At 52.2% G+C, this 18052-nt stretch overlaps 1 protein-coding gene across 1 annotated transcript in view; it reads right to left on the minus strand.

Moving 5' to 3' along the window:
* Positions 1–1582: 1582 nt before the first annotated feature.
* Positions 1583–18052, minus strand: part of col12a1b (collagen, type XII, alpha 1b) — a 103500-nt gene continuing 87030 nt past the window's right edge. Inside the window, 13 exon segments of the mRNA XM_060042375.1 lie at positions 1583–2648; positions 4661–4831; positions 5887–5955; positions 7036–7221; positions 7411–7477; positions 8298–8333; positions 8434–8505; positions 9679–9732; positions 9856–9909; positions 12091–12144; positions 13142–13237; positions 14110–14163; positions 15614–15768. Coding sequence (XP_059898358.1) covers positions 2524–2648; positions 4661–4831; positions 5887–5955; positions 7036–7221; positions 7411–7477; positions 8298–8333; positions 8434–8505; positions 9679–9732; positions 9856–9909; positions 12091–12144; positions 13142–13237; positions 14110–14163; positions 15614–15768 — 1193 coding nt within the window. The 3' untranslated portion in view covers positions 1583–2523.

Below are 18052 nucleotides of genomic sequence, written 5' to 3' on the forward strand. Positions count from 1 at the left end.
TAACCCCTACCTGCTCCTTAATGACCTGTCTCTGTACTGTCTAACCCCTACCTGCTCTTTAATGACCTGTCTCTGTACTGTCTAACCCCTACCTGCTCCTTAATGACCTGTCTCTGTACTGTCTAACCCCTACCTGCTCCTTAATGACCTGTCTCTGTACTGTCTAACCCCTACCTGCTCCTCAATGACCTGTCTCTGTACTGTCTAACCCCTACCTGCTCCTTAATGACCTGTCTCTGTACTGTCTAACCCCTACCTTCTCCTTAATGACCTGTCTCTGTACTGTCTAACCCCTACCCCCTCCTTAATGACCTGTCTCTGTACTGTCTAACCCCTACCTGCTCCTTAACGACCTGTCTCTGTACTGTCTAACCCTACCCCCTCCTTAATGACCTGTCTCTGTACTGTCTAACCCCTACCTGCTCCTCAATGACCTGCCTCTCTACTGTCTAACCCCTACCCGCTCCTCAATGACCTGCCTCTCTACTGTCTAACCCCTACCTCCTTCTAATGACCTGCCTCTGCCTCTCTGTGTGTTGCTGTGGATAAAGACATCTGCTAAATGCCTTAATGGTGATGACTACTGAGTGGTAAACAGTGAAAAGGAACATTTTTGTGTAGTTAGCGTGTCTGTCTGCATTGGTTTCCAATTGCTTCCATTCAGTAGGAACAGTGACTCACGGCTGAGCAGAAGTGACCTCATCTCGGACTGCCCAGGAGCCCACCAATGGGGGGGGGGGGGGGGGGGTCCCATTGAACCTCTACTACAAATCCAAATCCAATTGGACGAGTCCTGAGATGTTTAGACTTCCCTTCCCCTGTCCCACAGCAGATGACTCCAGGAGCTTTGTGGGTGTGTGTGTTTGTGTGTCCCTGTTTGTCTGTGTTTGTTTGTGCGTATGCGTGTGTGACTGTGTGTCTGTGTTTGTGTGTATTTATGTATGTTTGTGTGTGTCGTGACTGTGTGTGTGGCTGTGTCTTTGTGCTTGTGTGTGTTTATGCATGTGTGTAACTGTGTGTAGGTGTGTGTCTTTGTGTGTGTGTATTTATGTATGTTTGTGTGTGTCGTGACTGTGTGTGTGGCTGTGTCTTTGTGCTTGTGTGTGTTTATGCATGTGTGTAACTGTGTGTAGCTGTGTGTCTTTGTGTATGTTTGTGTGTGTCGTGACTGTGTTTGTGTGACTTTTTGTCTGTAAATGCAAGATGATGATGATGTTGATGATGAGGATGAAGAATTTGTTCAAGTTTATTTCAGACAATGATTCAGGAGTTCAATACAGGTTCACTTAGCACAAAACACTGCATCCCTCTTTACTCATTGTGCTCGGCTGCCAATTTTCCCCTAATGCTATGGTGCTAGAGGAGAAAAGTGACTTTAAACGAGCTCCATGCTATCTTTCACTTGTTTTAGAGACTAGAACAGTCTAAGACATTTCTCCCACTTGAATAACCAGGAACGTTGGGGATGTTTTTAAATCCATCAAATTCAGAACATTCTGAAATCTGTCAACACAAGTGATGACTTGTTCCATTGTGTAGTTTATAGTTTACTGTATGAAGAGAATAGTGACACAGAAGCCAGTTGATTTTCAGTAGTTTTATTGAAAAATGCCTCTTCTGTTTCAGAAATAAATAAGAAAATAAGGCTGTGGGGTTCACAATCTGCAGTTCAAAACCAAGCAGCAATTCCATATCCATAGTCTTGCAAGCAGCTTCCCTCTGCATTTTGATATTTGAAATAAACGGCAACAACTCTCTTCTGGTTAGAAGGAGAGGTCGACGGTAACACTAAATATACACCACAGACATGCAAATTCCACCTTTCCGTAATGTGTTTTGACGGCGTAAAAAAAAAAGAAAATGATAAATATTCGAGATACAAAATCTATGCGGTGTGTAACTTGTCCTACTGGAAGTGAATCTCTGTAAAGGCACTCTGAACAGAAAAGGCTATATAAGTTAAAGAAATAGAAAGAAACCACAAGTCTGGCTTTTATATTTTGGACTTATCGTCATGGCAACTTACAAATAACATTTCATAACATCTCTCTCTCGCCAACGACCACTTCCTGTGGAGCAGGTAGTCGTTTCCCCTCTTCTTCCTGTTCGCTTTGTGATGAAGCCTGCAGGACCCAGCACTGCTCGTTGATAAACCCGGGATGAGTTGATTAAACGGCCAATTAGAAACTAAACCAATTATTGTAGACGTTTTCGCCCAATTGACTTTCAGTCCAAGAAAAGTGTTTGGCTCCGCCCCCTCCCCCGACCCCGCCCCCCTCCCTCTTAAGCCCCTCCTCCAAAACCACGGGAGCTCAAACCAAAACGACCCCCTGAGATTCCTCAAGGCATCAAAATCGCGTTCCCGGAAAATACGGGCAAGGTATCAAACCCTGTTGTTTGTGGTGGGTGAACATACGAAGGAATGCAGCTTATGATAGCGATTACGTAACAGATACATCGACCACAGGTTGGAACACATGGAGCAACACGACAAAACAAGGAACTCCGAGCGGCGGGCCGGACTTAGGACGCTCGCCTCTTAGACGGCGTCCGCGATAGAGACCTCTTCAGCCGCAGGTTGTGTGAGAGCTCCTCCTCTTCCTCGTGGACGGGCACCCGGTAGCTGATGGGCTGGGCCGGGCGTTGGTCTGTGCGTCGGAGTGAGGGGGAGGAGGCGGCGGAGTGGACAACAGACAACGGGTTTACATCCGGGCACAGAGGGATACGTGTCATGGACAGCTGGCCGGACGGACGCAGGACACAAGCAGCTGGGAACATCAGCACTCTAAAGTGCTTTTCACCCCTTTTGCTTTCTTTTGTGTTATGATCGTATTCAAGAATCAATCGTGTCACTTTTTGTCAGTTAATCATCGACAAAAAATGAAAAAAATCGAGTCAATTTAAATTAACAATCATCAATCAATGATTAATAAGAAGATCCTTTCAATAACCATATTAAAGGGTTTCATCACAGAGACACGCAAGCGTTGAAATTGAATTGAAAATCAACCACGGTTAAAAAAAAAACATTAGTACACAATTCCAATACTTTGTACATTAGTAAGTCAAATAAAAAAAAAAAAACGTACAAAACGTTTAAAAATAGGTTATTTTTCTACGTTGTGTCGACTCGACTCAAAGTGGAGACGGAGGCAGGAAGTCGGCATTCCACAAGCAGCAGATGGTTACGATGCAAGCCTGGCGCTACGGATGTTAGGAGGCGGTCAGCGTTGGACGCGGGTTCGATTCCCCGCGTACACAAGGCCCAGGAATTAGTGTTTTTATTTACAGGTGTCGCCTCGGACAGAGACGATGCGACCCGGGTGGCGTTGCGGAGCTCCTGGCCTGTACGTGTCCACGGCGGTGTTAGTAAGACTGCCGGTCAGGGTTTGATTCATGCTGCTCCCGCCTCGCTCTGATTGGTCGCCGGCGTCAAGGTGCAAAATGGCGTCAAGGTGCAAAATGGCTGCCTGCTTGGGACGTTCCCTAAGATGTTAGTAGTCCTCCTCTTTGAGTGTGTTAATGGTTTTGCTCCGTCGCTGGTTATCCGTGAGCAGGGGCGCGAGCGGGTGAGTGTGGCGGTGGGGGGGTGGGGGGGTGGGGGTTGGGTGGGGTTGAGTGGGGTTGAGTGGGGGGGCAGGTTGGTGTTTTGGAGGGAAAGCGTTGCAGGGAGTGAGTGAGTTACTATGATGAACCTGAAACAGGCCAAACAGGAAGGGAGGTCAACTGGCGTGTTACCAGCAACAAGTCAAACATTACTGTCAACGGGGGTTAGTTAGTAACGTAGGGGTTAGTTACTACCATAGGGGCTAGTTAGACCATACTATGAACCGGGGTTAGTTACTACCATACTGTTACTCCCATACTAAGACCTGGGGTCATTTACTACCATAGGGGTTAGTTAGTACCGTACTATGAACTGAGCTTAGTTACTACCACACTATAAACCGGGGTTAGTTAGTACCATAGGGGTTAGTTACTACCACACTATAAACCGGGGTTAGTTAGTACCATAGGGGTTAGTTACTACCAGACTATGAACCGGGGTAAGTTAGTACCATAGGGGTTAGTTACTACCATACTATGAACTGGGTTAAGTTAGTACCATAGGGGTTAGTTACTACCAGACTATGAACCGGGTTAAGTTAGTACCATAGGGGTTAGTTACTATCAGACTATGAACTGGGTTAAGTTAGTACCATAGGGGTTAGTTACTACCACACTGTGAACCGGGGTTAGTTACATACCGTATTGATCACATTAAGGGTCAGGGTTGCCTTATTTAAAAGTAACATGGTAAATAATAAGTTAATAAACCTTTAGATTAGAACTTGCATCTCCAAACTCAAATTCACCTTTCATGAATGGGATCCTTAGGAGGGGTACTAAGGGGGTTCTAAGGGGGGTTCTGAGGGGAGTTCTGAGGGGGTTCTAAGGGGGTCCTAAGAGGGGTTCTAAGGGGGTTCTGAGGGGGTTCTGAGGGGGTTCTAAGGGGGTTCTGAGGGGGTTCTGAGGGGGTTCTGAGGGGGTTCTAAGGGGGTTCTAAGGGGGTTCTGAGGGGGTTCTGAGGGGGTTCTAAGAGGGGTTCTAAGAGGGGTTCTAAGGGGGGTTCTAAGGGGGGTTCTGAGAGGGTTCTGGGGGGTTCCCTGGCGCTGCTTACCTCTGTATCCTTGTCCGTTGTAGGGGATGCCCACGCACTGGGACGAGTCGCAGTACCCCGCCGGCCCTGGGGGGCCCCTCACCCCGGCGTGGCCCTGGCGGCCGGGAGGCCCGCGGGGCCCGGCGCTGCCTGGGGGCCCCGTGGCCCCGGTCCGGCTCTCACCGGGCGGACCTGGGGACGCAACACACATTAGAGGGGATCACAGCGGACAGATGACAGACATGAACCACTTCAGACCAGAGATCAGAGGACATTAGACGGGGATAAGAAGAGATATTAGTTCATATTGGTTGAGGGATTAGAAGAGATCAGAAAAGGGGTACTATTAAATCAGATCACATTGTATTAGAGGTAATAATAAATGATGATTGTAGACATGCGTTACCACTGGGGACCTCATTTAGTAAAATTAGGTTTCACTTGAATAATTCTCAGAGAGTAGGAGTACCGAGGCACGCCCCACTGACAGAACCCCCCTCTGAGGTCCTCGTCCCAGTCTGACTTCATGAAGTCACATCCGCACTAATGGGACCGGATTCACTTCTAACAATGTGTGTGTGTGTGTGTGTGTGTGTGTGTGTGTGTGGGAGAGAGAGAGAGAGGAGATAGAGAGAGAAGGGATTTACTGATCCCTCTCTCTGGTCCGTCTAGACGTCCTCTGAGCCAGACACACGCACACACACACACACACACACACACACACACACACACACACACACACACACACACACACACACACACACACACACACACACACACACACACACACACACACACACACACCAGATGTGGTGAGTAGAGGCAGAGGGGGAGGAGAGGAAGGAGAGAGGAGGAAGGGAGGGGGTTGGAATGAATCATAACTCTCTACTCACAACTCTGGATCTACTATCACACACACGCACACACACACACACACACACACACACACACACACAGCTATAGACACACACACACGCACACACACACACGCAAAGACACACATACAATCACACACAGCTATAGATACACACACTCACACTCAGAGATATACACACACACACACACACTGGTTCGAGCGTCGGCCCAAACTTGCTGACTCTACAGGACTGGACCACTATGACCTCGTTCTCCCGCCCCCTTCCGTCCCACACACAGCCGCTTCCTGAGGGCGCGCGCGCCGCTACGCTACGCAGCTGGACGCTAGCCGCTAGCCGCAGGCTGCAGGGCTGGAGGGGGCTGTACCGTACCTTGGGGACCTCTCTGTCCTCTCTGGCCCACACCTGCCGGGCCTCGCTCGCCCTTCTCGCCCGCCGCACCTGCAGGTGACAGACGCAGACGCAGACGCAGACGCAGACGCAGACGCAGACACAGACACAGACACACACACACACACACACAGAGGAGTTAGCCCCGGTGGAACACAAGGTTATGACCTCATGAGGCAACGCATCCCAGAAGAATGATGTCACTCAAAAAGATGATGTCGCACTACAGAGCAAATATGTCCCACTACAGAACGATGATGTCACTAGCTACAGAACGATGATGTTACACACTGGAGAACAATAATTCACAGGCTCCAGAACGATGATGCCACAGGTTGCAGAGCGAAGATGTCACACGCTACAGAACAATGATGTCACGCGCTACAGGACAATGGTGTCTCACGCTACAGAACGATGATATCACACGTTAGACAATAATGATGTCACCCACTGGAGAACATTGATGTCACTACAGAATGATGACGTCAAACGCTCCAGGACGATGATGTCACACGCTCTAGAACGATGATGTCACACGCTACAGAACGATGTCACACGTTACAGAACGATGATGTCACAGGCTACAGAATGATGATGTCACAGGCTACAGAGCGCTGACATCACACACTACAGAACGATGATGTCATAGGCTACAGAACGATGATGTCACACGCTACAGAACGATGATGTCACACGCTACAGAACGATGTCACACGTTACAGAACGATGATGTCACACGCTACAGAACGATGACGTCACAGGCTACAGAGCGATGACATCCCACACTACAGAACGATGATGTCACAGGCTACAGAACGATGATGTCATAGGCTACAGAACGATGATGTCACATGCTACAGAACGATGATGTCACACACAACAGAACAATGTCACACGCTACAGAGTGATGATGTCACACGCTACAGAGCGATGATGTCACACGCTACAGAACGATGATGTCACACGCTACAGAACGATGATGTCACACGCTACAGAACGATGATGTCACACGCTACAGAGCAACGCCGCTCTACAGGTCATGTCGGTGGCAGCGACCAAACACGTTGCCGTGACGTCGCGATGTGGGTCATGACCCGTATCGGTGAAGGGGGGTGCGGTCCCCACACGTACCTCTCTCCCCCAGTTGCCCGGGTAACCCTGGGCCGCCGGGGAAACCGTTCCTCCCCGTCTGGCCGGGCTCTCCGCGGGTGCCCTGACCTCCGGGGGGCCCCGGGGGTCCGGTTGGCCCCGGGGTGCTGCTGCCACGGTAACCGCTGGGGATCTGGTTGATCATGGAGCTGACGCGGGACATTTGTGCTGCGGAGCCCGGGAGAGGAAACAAAAGCATTCTCAAGACACCTGAGGAGACACCTGAGGAGACACCTGAGGAGACACCTGAGGAGACAACTGAGGAGACACCGGAGGAGACAACTGAGGAGACACCGGAGGAGACACCGGAGGAGACACCGGAGGAGACACCTGAGGAGGTGTACTGAGCGGACTCACCGTTGACCAGCTGCTCACAGACCTGCCTGGCGATGGAGCGCATCATGTTCTGGGGAGCGAAGTCGCCCTGGGGACGGACACACGGACACACGGACACACAGACACACGGACACACAGACACACAGACACACAGACACACAGACACACGGATATACAGACACACGGAGACACAGACACACGGACACACGGACACACGGACACACGGACACACAGACACACAGACACACAGACACACGGATATACAGACACACGGAGACACAGACACACGGACACACGGACACACAGACACACAGACACACAGACACACAGACACACAGACACACAGATATACAGACACACGGAGACACGGAGACACAGACACACGGACACACGGACACACAGACAGACACACAGACACACGGAGACACAGACAGACACACAGTGAGTCAGTGAGTCGGGACAGCAGACGTCAGAGGTCAGAGGTCAGGTGCCTTCACCCCGCCCCCCCTACCAGACCGGACCGGTCAGACCCTGCAGACGTCTGAGGAAGCTCCTGGCTGGAGAACATGTGGAGAAGGCTCATGCAGCATGAGCGTTCTCCACATGTTCTGCAGCCAGGAGCTTCCTCAGACCTCCGCCTTCATCTACATTTATATTTAAGAAGAAGCTTTAATCCAAAGCGACTTACAATAAGTACATTCATCAGAAGAAAGAGAAAACAACAATATACCTCTGTCGGTACAGTAAGGAGGTTCATAGAACCAAGTGCAGAGCACTAACGATCACTAGGTTAACCCGTTCCCCGTACACGACAGAGACAGCCCGAGTGCCGTCTCCACCTCCACCTCCACCTCCACCCTCCCAGGACCCAGGTCCCAGCCCTGACGTCTGCTCCCGGCGGGACTCACCCTCTCTCCCTTGTCTCCCTTCACGCCGGACGCGCCCTGGACAGAGAGAAGAAGAAGAAGGTCGTTAGGGTCGCATCCCCAAGGGGGGGTCAGAGGTCGGGGGTGGGGTGATGCGGTGGGGACGGTGGATGCTCACCGGAACGCCGTTGTCTCCGGGTTTTCCTGGTTGGCCCGCGTGTCCCGGACCGCCGGGAGATCCGGGAGCTCCCTGTTGGGGGGGGAGGAGGAGGGAAAAGGGGGGGTCCAATAGGGTCAGGTTTTGGCAAAGGTTGAACCCAATCTCACTCATAGAAACACACACACACACACACACACACACACACACACACACACACACACACACACACACACACACACGCACACACACAAAGAGACACACACACACACACACACACACACACACACAAAGAGACACACACACACACACACACACACGCACACACAAAGAGACACACACACACACACACACACACACACACACACACACACACACACACACACACACACAAAGAGACAGACACACAGACACGCTTGACATCATCAATAATCTGACTCCAGTGCAGCTGCTCTGTTCGTTCACCATCACAATGGTTTGACATTATGGTTAATACTAATGGTTTTGAACTGTAGATGTAATGGTTTTAAGCTGTAGATGTAATGGTTTTAAACTGTAGCTGTAAGGGTTTAAACTGTAGATGTAAGGGTTTAAACTGTAGATGTAATGGTTTTAAACTGTTGATGTGGTTGTCTGGAGGACGTGGAGCAGGAGGAGGTGGGGGAGCAGTAGGAGGAAGACGAGGAGCAGCAGGAGGAGTAGGAGGAGGTGGAGGAGGAGGTGGAGGAGGAGCAGGAGGAGGAGGAGGAGTCGGAGGAGGAGCAGCAGGAGGTGGAGGAGGAGTAGGAGGAGGTGGAGGAGCAGAAGGAGGCGCAGCAGGAGGTGGAGGAGGAGGAGGAGGAGGAGGAGCAGGAGGAGGTGGAGGAGTAGGAGGAGGTGGTGGAGGAGGAGTCGGAGGAGCAGCAGGAGGTGGAGGAGGAGTAGGAGGAGGTGGAGGTGCAGAAGGAGGCGCAGCAGGAGGTGGAGGAGGAGGAGGGGGTGGAGGAGGAGGGGGTGGATGAGGAGAAGGAGGCGCAGCAGGAGGTGGAGGAGGAGGAGGGGGTGGAGGAGTAGAAGGAGGCGCAGCAGGAGGTGGAGGAGGAGGAGGAGGCGCAGCAGGAGGTGGAGGAGGAGGAGGGGGTGGAGGAGGAGGGGGTGGAGGAGGAGAAGGAGGCGCAGCAGGAGGTGGTTGCACTGGGTGGTGCCTGGTGTGAGAGCTGCGTGGTGGTCTGAGTGCTGCAGACTAAACACTCTCAGGGGTCGGTCTGGACCACCAGGTCAACGTACCATGGGCCCTGCGGGGCCCCTGGGTCCGGTCACGCCCTCTTTACCCGGGGGTCCCTGGAACGGCAAGAGAGGGGGGGGGGTTAATCACTGCTTCTGTTTCCCTTCAGACCCCTGTGGCGGCACCTAGCGACCACACGGGCAGCCAATCAGAGCAGAGGAACCATGAGGAGGACTCACCCTGATCCCAGCCGGTCCGATGGGGCCCGGGGGCCCAGAGGTACCGGGGAGACCCTGTGGAGCGCACACACACACACACACACACACACACACACACACACACACACACACACACACACACACACACACACAGGTTCAGTCCAGCGAGTGTCCTTCACGACTCGCCTCCTAAATCTCCTCTCTTTAGTTCTTTGCGATCGTTTACTCAGAATCTCTTCTCTGGGTTATTTTCTTTTTATCTGTCAATCCCCGGATCGCCTTTGATGCCTGGCCGCCCACTGACAGGCTACATGATGGATCCCAGAGCCATCTGATCAGCCCTCATAAGGTCAGGGGGGGGGGGGGGGGGCTGTGATCAGCACCACGTGGAGGAGCAGCTGCTCCAACACCGTCACCTGCGGCCCAGCCACAGCTAACAGCCACAGCTAACAGCTACAGCTAACAGCTACAGCTAACAGCTACAGCCCAGTCACAGCTAACAGCTACAGCTAACAGCTAACAGCTACAGCCCAGTCACAGCTAACAGCTACAGCTAACAGCTAACAGCTACTGCCCAGCTACGACCAAGTCACAGCCCAGTCACAGCCCAGTCACTCTACAGGCTAGCTACAGCCCAGTCACAGCTAACAGCTACAGCTAACAGCTACTGCTAACAGCTACAGCTAACAGCTACTGCTAACAGCTACAGCCCAGCTACGACCAAGTCACAGCCCAGTCACAGCTAACAGCTACAGCCCAGCTACGACCAAGTCACAGCCCAGTCACAGCTAACAGCTACAGCCTAGCTACAGCCCAGCTACAGCCCAGTCACAGCTAACAGCTACAGCCTAGCTACAGCCCAGTCACAGCTAACAGCTACAGCCTAGCTACAGCCCAGTCACAGCTAACAGCTACAGCCTAGCTACAGCCTAGTCACAGCTAACAGCTACAGCTAACAGCTACACCCAGCTACAGCCCAGTCACAGCTAACAGCTACAGCCTAGCTACAGCCCAGTCACAGCTAACAGCTACAGCCCAGCTACACCCAGCTACAGCCCAGTCACAGCTAACAGCAACAGCCTAGCTACAGCCCAGTCACAGCTAACAGCTACAGCCCAGCTACACCCAGCTACAGCCCAGCCAGGAGCTCAGCACTCAGACTACACTGTAGCCGGTTAGCTGCTCGAGGCTAACAGATAGCCAGCCACAGCCTGCCTGTAGCCAGCGCGCCGTTGGGCAAGGCAGGAGCTTTGACTGAACGACAGGATGCCTGGATGTGAAGCACGGTCTCACGGAGGTCCGGTTGGAGACACAAAGACCTAGAAGACGTTCCCTTACTCTGGACGCCATTGAGCTAAACGACATGTTTAGAGGCGAGACATGTGTTGGTAGATGGAGGACGGACGGACAGACAGATGGTTGGCTGAAGGAGTGAGTGAGTGAGTGAGTGAGTGAGTGAGTGAGTGAGTGAGTGAGGGAGGGAGGGAGGGAGGGAGGGAGTGAGTGAGTTTGAACCTCTTAGGACCGTCCAAGCTAAGAACGTACGCACACTTGCGGGGTCCTATTAAGAGACACTTCAGAGAAAAAGCAGCACAATAAAAGCCCCAAGTGCCAGCACTTTATCTGGATTCCAGAGTAAAAGCGCTGTCAGGCGGAGTTGAGCCTGATGCGTGGTGCGCTCGATGCGTGACATCCACTAAGCCCCCCATCCATCTCCAGGGAGCTCCGGTGGAGGCGTTCCAACCGCTACCGGCTAACGGCTTTGACTCGCAGGAAACCTGTCCGTACTTCAGGAGCACCTCATCGCTCAGCGAAGGCGATCCTCTCCCCGGTGTTTTCATTGGTCATCGCCCCCGCCCGTCTCTGAGTGACGGGTGGAGATCTAACCAGGAACATCTCCTCTCGGCTCCGCAAGAAGGATTGGGAGAGGAGAACAGATGCTCAGCACTCTCCCTCGTTACAGACTTCTGATTGGTCCCTGGCATCAGTCTTTGTTCCTCACTCTTAAGAAGGGCTTTATCGAGAACTAATCTTTCAAAAGCCTGGACTCTGCATTCCCCCCTGACTCTCTCCCTCTCTCTCCCTCCCTCCCGCCCTCCCTCTCTCCTCCCTTTTGTGATATAGTGAGCGTGGCTCCGTGGCCGGGCGAGAGGCCAGAGTGGTAGTCTGACAGCAGAACCTTTTGGTTTTTCTGTTTTGAGTCCCCCCCCCCCCCCCCCCCCTCCCCAACGGGACCCCGGCCAGGAGAACACATACCTTCATCCCAGGAAGGCCTGAGTCACCAGGATCTCCCTTAGGTCCTGGTCGGCCCTGTAGAGGAGAGAGAAGGAGAGAGGGGGAGAGAGAGGAGGGGGGGAGGGGTGAGAGGGGGTGAGAGAGTGAGAGAGACAGAGAGGGAGAGAGAGAGAGGGACAGAGAGGGAGAGAAGGGGAGAGGGAGAGGGGAGGAGAGGGGGAGAGGGAGAGAGAGAGGGGGAGGGGGAGAGAGAGAGAGAGAGAGGGGGGGAGAGAGAGAGAGAGAGAGGGGGGGAGAGAGAGAAGGAGAGTAAGAGGGGGGAGAGACACAGAAGGCGATTCAGCGAGGGGAGGGTGGAGGAAGATGTGAACTGCCACAACACGTCGCGCTTTGCGGTCATTAAAACGCCAAGTCGCTAAAATCCATGTTCCCGGCGCCGGGACAGCGGGGTTAGGCCTGGAGCAGGGTCGGTGGGGGCGGCCAGGAATAGAACCTCTGGATCATCTCGTGTGGATTTATGAACACCGAGTGATGGAGGCTTTAATGTCTCTCAGACGTTCAGATTCAAATAGCGCCAGGGCGTCCAGAACGAGGCCAGATGAGGTCGGGGCGTAACTCACAGGGTCGCGAACCCCTCCCCTCTTTAAGGGGATTAAACCCCCTCGCTTTAAGGGGATTAAACCCCCTCGCTTTAAGGGGATTAAACCCCCTCTCTTTAAGGGGATTAACCCCCTCTCTTTAAAGGGATTAACCCCCTCTCTTTAAAGGGATTAACCCCCTCTCTTTAAGGGGATTAACCCCCTCTCTTTAAGGGGATTAACCCCCTCTCTTTAAGGAGTCAGGACCGCAGCGACCGCGGCCCCACCTGTGAACCCTCCCCTAACGAGGAGCACCTCTACGGCCTCTTGGCCCCGAGGGGTCAGAGGTCAGGGGTCAGAGAGCCCTCACCTGGAACCTTAGGGGTTGGAGAGGCGTGGCCCTCAGGGGTCACAGAGCTCAGGGGTCAGAGCACTCATGTGGCCCTCAGAATTTGTGTGTGTGTGTGTGTGTCGGGGGGGGGGGGGTTACTTACAGCTTCTCCTGGGAGGGACATGCCGCTGGGGCCCTGGGGCCCGGGTAGACCCAGTGGTCCGGGGAGCCCCATCACCCCAGGGTGGCCCAAAGGCCCCTGGGAGGGGGGAGGAGGAGACCGGTTAGAGACACTGGACCGGCGCAGAGACCGGCAGCAACAGGAGACGATACAGAAACACAACGTGAACATATACACTGAGGGCATGGGTCAGACGCTTTTATCCAACGCGTACATTTGTAAGAAGAAGAGTAACAACAATATATCTCTGTGGGTACAGTAAGGATGCTCATAAAACCAAGTGCCAAGCACTAACCATCACTAGGTTAACCCGTTCCCCGTACACAACAGAGACAGCTAGGAGAAGACGCTACACCATGCTAAGTACTATATTTAAGTGCAAGGACGTACAACATACAATATGTCTCTATATGTCTCTTTCAATATTCTGTATGTCGATTTAAGTTTGCGTATTTTGTATTTCCTAGCGTTGTCGGGTTTTTAACGTGATCTCTGTGTTCCGGTCGTGTCCTGAACCTCTGCTGCAGTGACAGCCAGGACCCCTGAGTGGGATAATGGAGGATATCGCCTCCTCAGTCAGTCAGTTCATCTGGGCCCGGCTCCCAGCCTCTCACATGCTACTGTGTGAATCAACAACCGATCCTGGGTGACAGCTGCTGCCGTTAGCTCTGTTGCCGGGCAGGAGATCAACCGAGGTTAAAAGGTGGATCTGGAATGTGGGTTATTTATCTTACACTCTTTATTCTATTTATTTTAAACAGTTACTCTTATTTCTCTCTGGCTCTCTGCAGGCTGTTCTGTGGAAGTCTGGCGAAACCAGAAGACGAAATACCAAACGCTGCCTGAACACATAAGGTAAACACCCAGCCTGCGACCTCGCTGGCGTTACCAGGGCAGTGGGTGTGGCTGCTGTACAGGGCGGGGCTCATTTCGGGGGGGGGGGTACTCACAGCTATTCCGGTCTCTCCGCGCTCCCCTCGGAGACCCTTGGATCCCGGGGCACCCTGGGGAGGAGAGAGGGAGTCGTCAGGTGAAGCCTACCGTTAAATCAACGTTGGACTGCAGCTGGAGTCAATCTGTGCGCTGCGATACGTTCACTGAATAGGAACAAAAGTGTGCTGGCTCGCAGCGGCTATTTGGTCCCTTATTTTCATTCGCCATTTGGCGTATTTGGCTTAAAAGTAACTTACCCACCATCCTATAGATGACATAAACACTGACGGATGGCGAATGAATATTCAACAGAGGGTCATTTCGTTTTGGTGGGCCTAAGTCCATCGTTCCATGAATTCTACGGAGGGTATTACCTCAAATATACAAGTGAAATACTGCGGTGAGAACTTTTTTCTTTCCATAAAATGCTCTTTATATTACGAGCGTCCGAACCGGCAGATGTAGAACAAAGTTTGGCCAGGAACCGCTCCAGGAAAATAGGTCAGGTTTTATGAGGCGGAGACGACATGTTTTGCTTGGTTACAAGACTTCATGGTGCAGTACTCTCCTCCACTCTCTACCTCCACTCCTCCACAGCACGACTCTGAAGAACCGGAAGGACTGGTATCTCAGAGAGGAATCAGGACTGTTAGCTTAGAGAACCAGGACTGTTAGCTTAGAGAACCGGGACTGTTAGCTTAGAGAAGAACCAGGACTGTTAGCTTAGAGAACCAGGACTGTTAGCTTAGAGAAAAAGGACTGTTAGCTTAGAGAAGAACCAGGACTGTTAGCTTAGAGAACCAGGACTGTTAGCTTAGAGAAAAAGGACTGTTAGCTTAGGGAACCAGGACTGTTAGCTTAGAGAACCAGGACTGTTAGCTTAGAGAACCAGGAGAACGGTCAGCTAAGAGAAGAACCAGGAGGACTGTTAGCTCTGTTATCGACTGGATGGGAGATGGGAGGACAGGAGGCAATATGGAGGAAAGAAAGAAAGAATGAGAGAAACTAAGATGAATAAAGAAAGAAAATAGGATAATATGCAAAATAAAGACAGAGAAAGAAAGAAAGAAAGAAGGACAGAAGGAACAACATAAGAAAGAAGATATTGGACAGATTCTGAAACTAAAGCCAGAGTCCTAGCGCTGTTGTTGTTGGCCCAGACTGCGGTAGATACGAACACTTACGAAGATAAGGTGGATTTAGGCTTAGGGATGTGCTGCCTCGCTCCCCTCGTTCTACTGGTCTGTATATCTGTCATCGACATCGTACTCTACACCCGACGTCCCAGAGAGGGCGGGACCTAATCTACAAAATAAGGGTCACGTCCATTTCGACGACCAAGTCTAACGGAAAGCCGCGCTGACCGGTGAAGGCGCAGCGTTGTGGGAGTCCAGGCGTACTCCTGCTCCACACAGCCCTTCTGTCAGAGGGCTGTATGGAGGAGGAGTCCGGGGGGGCTGTATGGAGGAGGAGTCCGGGGGGGCTGTACAGAGGGTCTCTTCAGAGGCAGGTTGATCTTACCACCGGGCCGATGGGTCCCTGCTCCCCGGTGCTGGAGCTGTCCGAGGCGCAGGTGCAGGCGTTGGGCAGAGCGGGACACTTGGCCTCCTCCCTCTGGGGGAAGAAGAAGAAGAAGAGGGCGCCGTCAGTATAATGGACCCACACTGTCTGTAGCTCTCAGTCTAAGACCAGTGTCCGTTAAGGTGGACCCACACTGTCTGTAGCTCTCAGTCTAAGACCAGTGTCCGTTAAGGTGGACCCACACTGTCTGTAGCTCTCAGTCTAAGACCAGTGTCCGTTAAGGTGGACCCACACTGTCTGTAGCTCTCAGTCTAAGACCAGTGTCCGTTAAGGTGGACCCACACTGTCTGTAGCTCTCAGTCTAAGACCAGTGTCCGTTAAGGTGGACCCACACTGTCTGTAGCTCTCAGTCTAAGACCAGTGTCCGTTAAGGTGGACCCCCGCTGTCTGTATCTATCAGTCTAAGACCAGTGTCCGTTAAGGTGGACCCACACTGTCTGTATCTATCAGTCTAAGACCAGTGTCCGTTAAGGTGGACCCACACTGTCTGTAGCTCTCAGTCTAAGACCAGTGTCCGTTAAGGTGGACCCACACTGTCTGTAGCTCTCAGTCTAAGACCAGTGTCCGTTAAGGTGGACCCCCGCTGTCTGTATCTATCAGTCTAAGACCAGTGTCCATTAAGGTGGACCCACACTGTCTGTATCTATCAGTCTAAGACCAGTGTCCGTTAAGGTGGACCCACACTGTCAGTAGCTCTCAGTCTAAGACCAGTGTCCGTTAAGGTGGACCCACACTGTCTGTAGCTCTCAGTCTAAGACCAGTGTCCGTTAAGGTGGACCCCCGCTGTCTGTAGTTCTGGTGTCCGGTTCACACACAGGGCGTGGTAAAGGAAGGACTATTATAAAGGAAGGAGTGATGAGGTTGGTGAGGGGTCGGCCGCTGGTTGGTTGGTTTCTGTTTAGTTACTGATTGTCTTGAGTAACGGCCGGAGGAGTAGTCAGCAGTACAGAGGACTAGTCAGTAATAGTCTTTCTGAAGACCAGAATGTCTTTTCCACTCCTTCTTTGACCCCGTTAGCTCTTTTTAAATACAAAAGTACACGGATGTCTGATGGGTTCTGATGGGGGATCTTGACTACATCCTGGTCCTGGTTCTGGTCCTGGTGGGGGCCTGGTTTAGAGGCTAGTCCTGGCCCTGGTAGGGTCCTGGTGGTGGTAGGGTTCAGGTCCTGGTATGGTCCTGGTTCTGGTATGGTTCTGGTCCTGGTATGGTCCTGATCCTGGTTCTGGTAGGGTTCTGGTCCTGGTCCTGGTATGGTCCTGGTCCTGGTATGGTCCTGGTTCTGGTAGGGTCCTGGTTCTGGTATGGTTCTGCTCCTGGTCCTGGTTCTGGTCCTGGTCCTGGTAGGGTCCTGGGCCTGGTCCTGGTAGGGTCCTGGTCCTGGTTCTGGTAGGGTCCTGGTTCTGCTCCTGGTCCTGGTCCTGGTTCTGGTCCTGGTAGGGTTCTGGTCCTGGTCCTGGTAGGGTCCTGGTATGGTCCTAGTAGGACCTGGTTCTGGTTCTTGTATGGTCCTGGTAGGGTCCTGGTCCTGGTCCTGGTTCTGGTCCTGGTCCTGTCTTGTGCTTGCCCTCAGACCGTAGCTTCACCTCCTGCCTGTTCCCAGCTGTGGTGGTGGAGGCACACTTTCTCTCCAGGGGCAAGGTGTTTGAACCTGCATCAAGGTGAGGCAGGTACACACGCACACGCACACGCACACAAACACAAACACAAACACACACACACACACACACACACACACACACACACACACACACACCCTCCCCGACTGACAGAGGACTGTAATTAATTACGACAGGGTGCTTATAATTAATGGCGGTGCTAAAACATCCATCCTCCCCCTCCTCCCCCCCCTCCCCCTCCTCCTCCCCCTCGTGTCTGGATGTCATTCCAGAAGAAAGAGAGATGAAGATGTAACAGATGTCTTCTCTGTAGACAGGTCATAGAGTATCCAACAACACTCCCCCACACGCACACACACACAAACACACACACACCAAAACACATGCATACAGATGCACACACACGCACACCAAAACACATGCATACAGACACACAAACACACAAACCTAAACACATGCATACAGATGCACACACACACATACACACCAAAACACATGCATACAGATGCACACACACACACAAACCAAAACACATGCATACAGACACACACAAACACACACACCAAAACACATGCATACAGACACACACACACCAAAACACATGCATACAGACACACACAAACACACAAACCAAAACACATGCATACACACACACACACACCAAAACACATGCATACAGACACACACACCAAAACACATGCATACACACACACACACACCAAAACACATGCATACAGACACACACACACACACACAAACC

The sequence above is a fragment of the Gadus macrocephalus genome, chromosome 21 (genome assembly GCF_031168955.1).
Source record: "Gadus macrocephalus chromosome 21, ASM3116895v1".
In the NCBI taxonomy this organism is placed as follows: domain Eukaryota; kingdom Metazoa; phylum Chordata; class Actinopteri; order Gadiformes; family Gadidae; genus Gadus; species Gadus macrocephalus.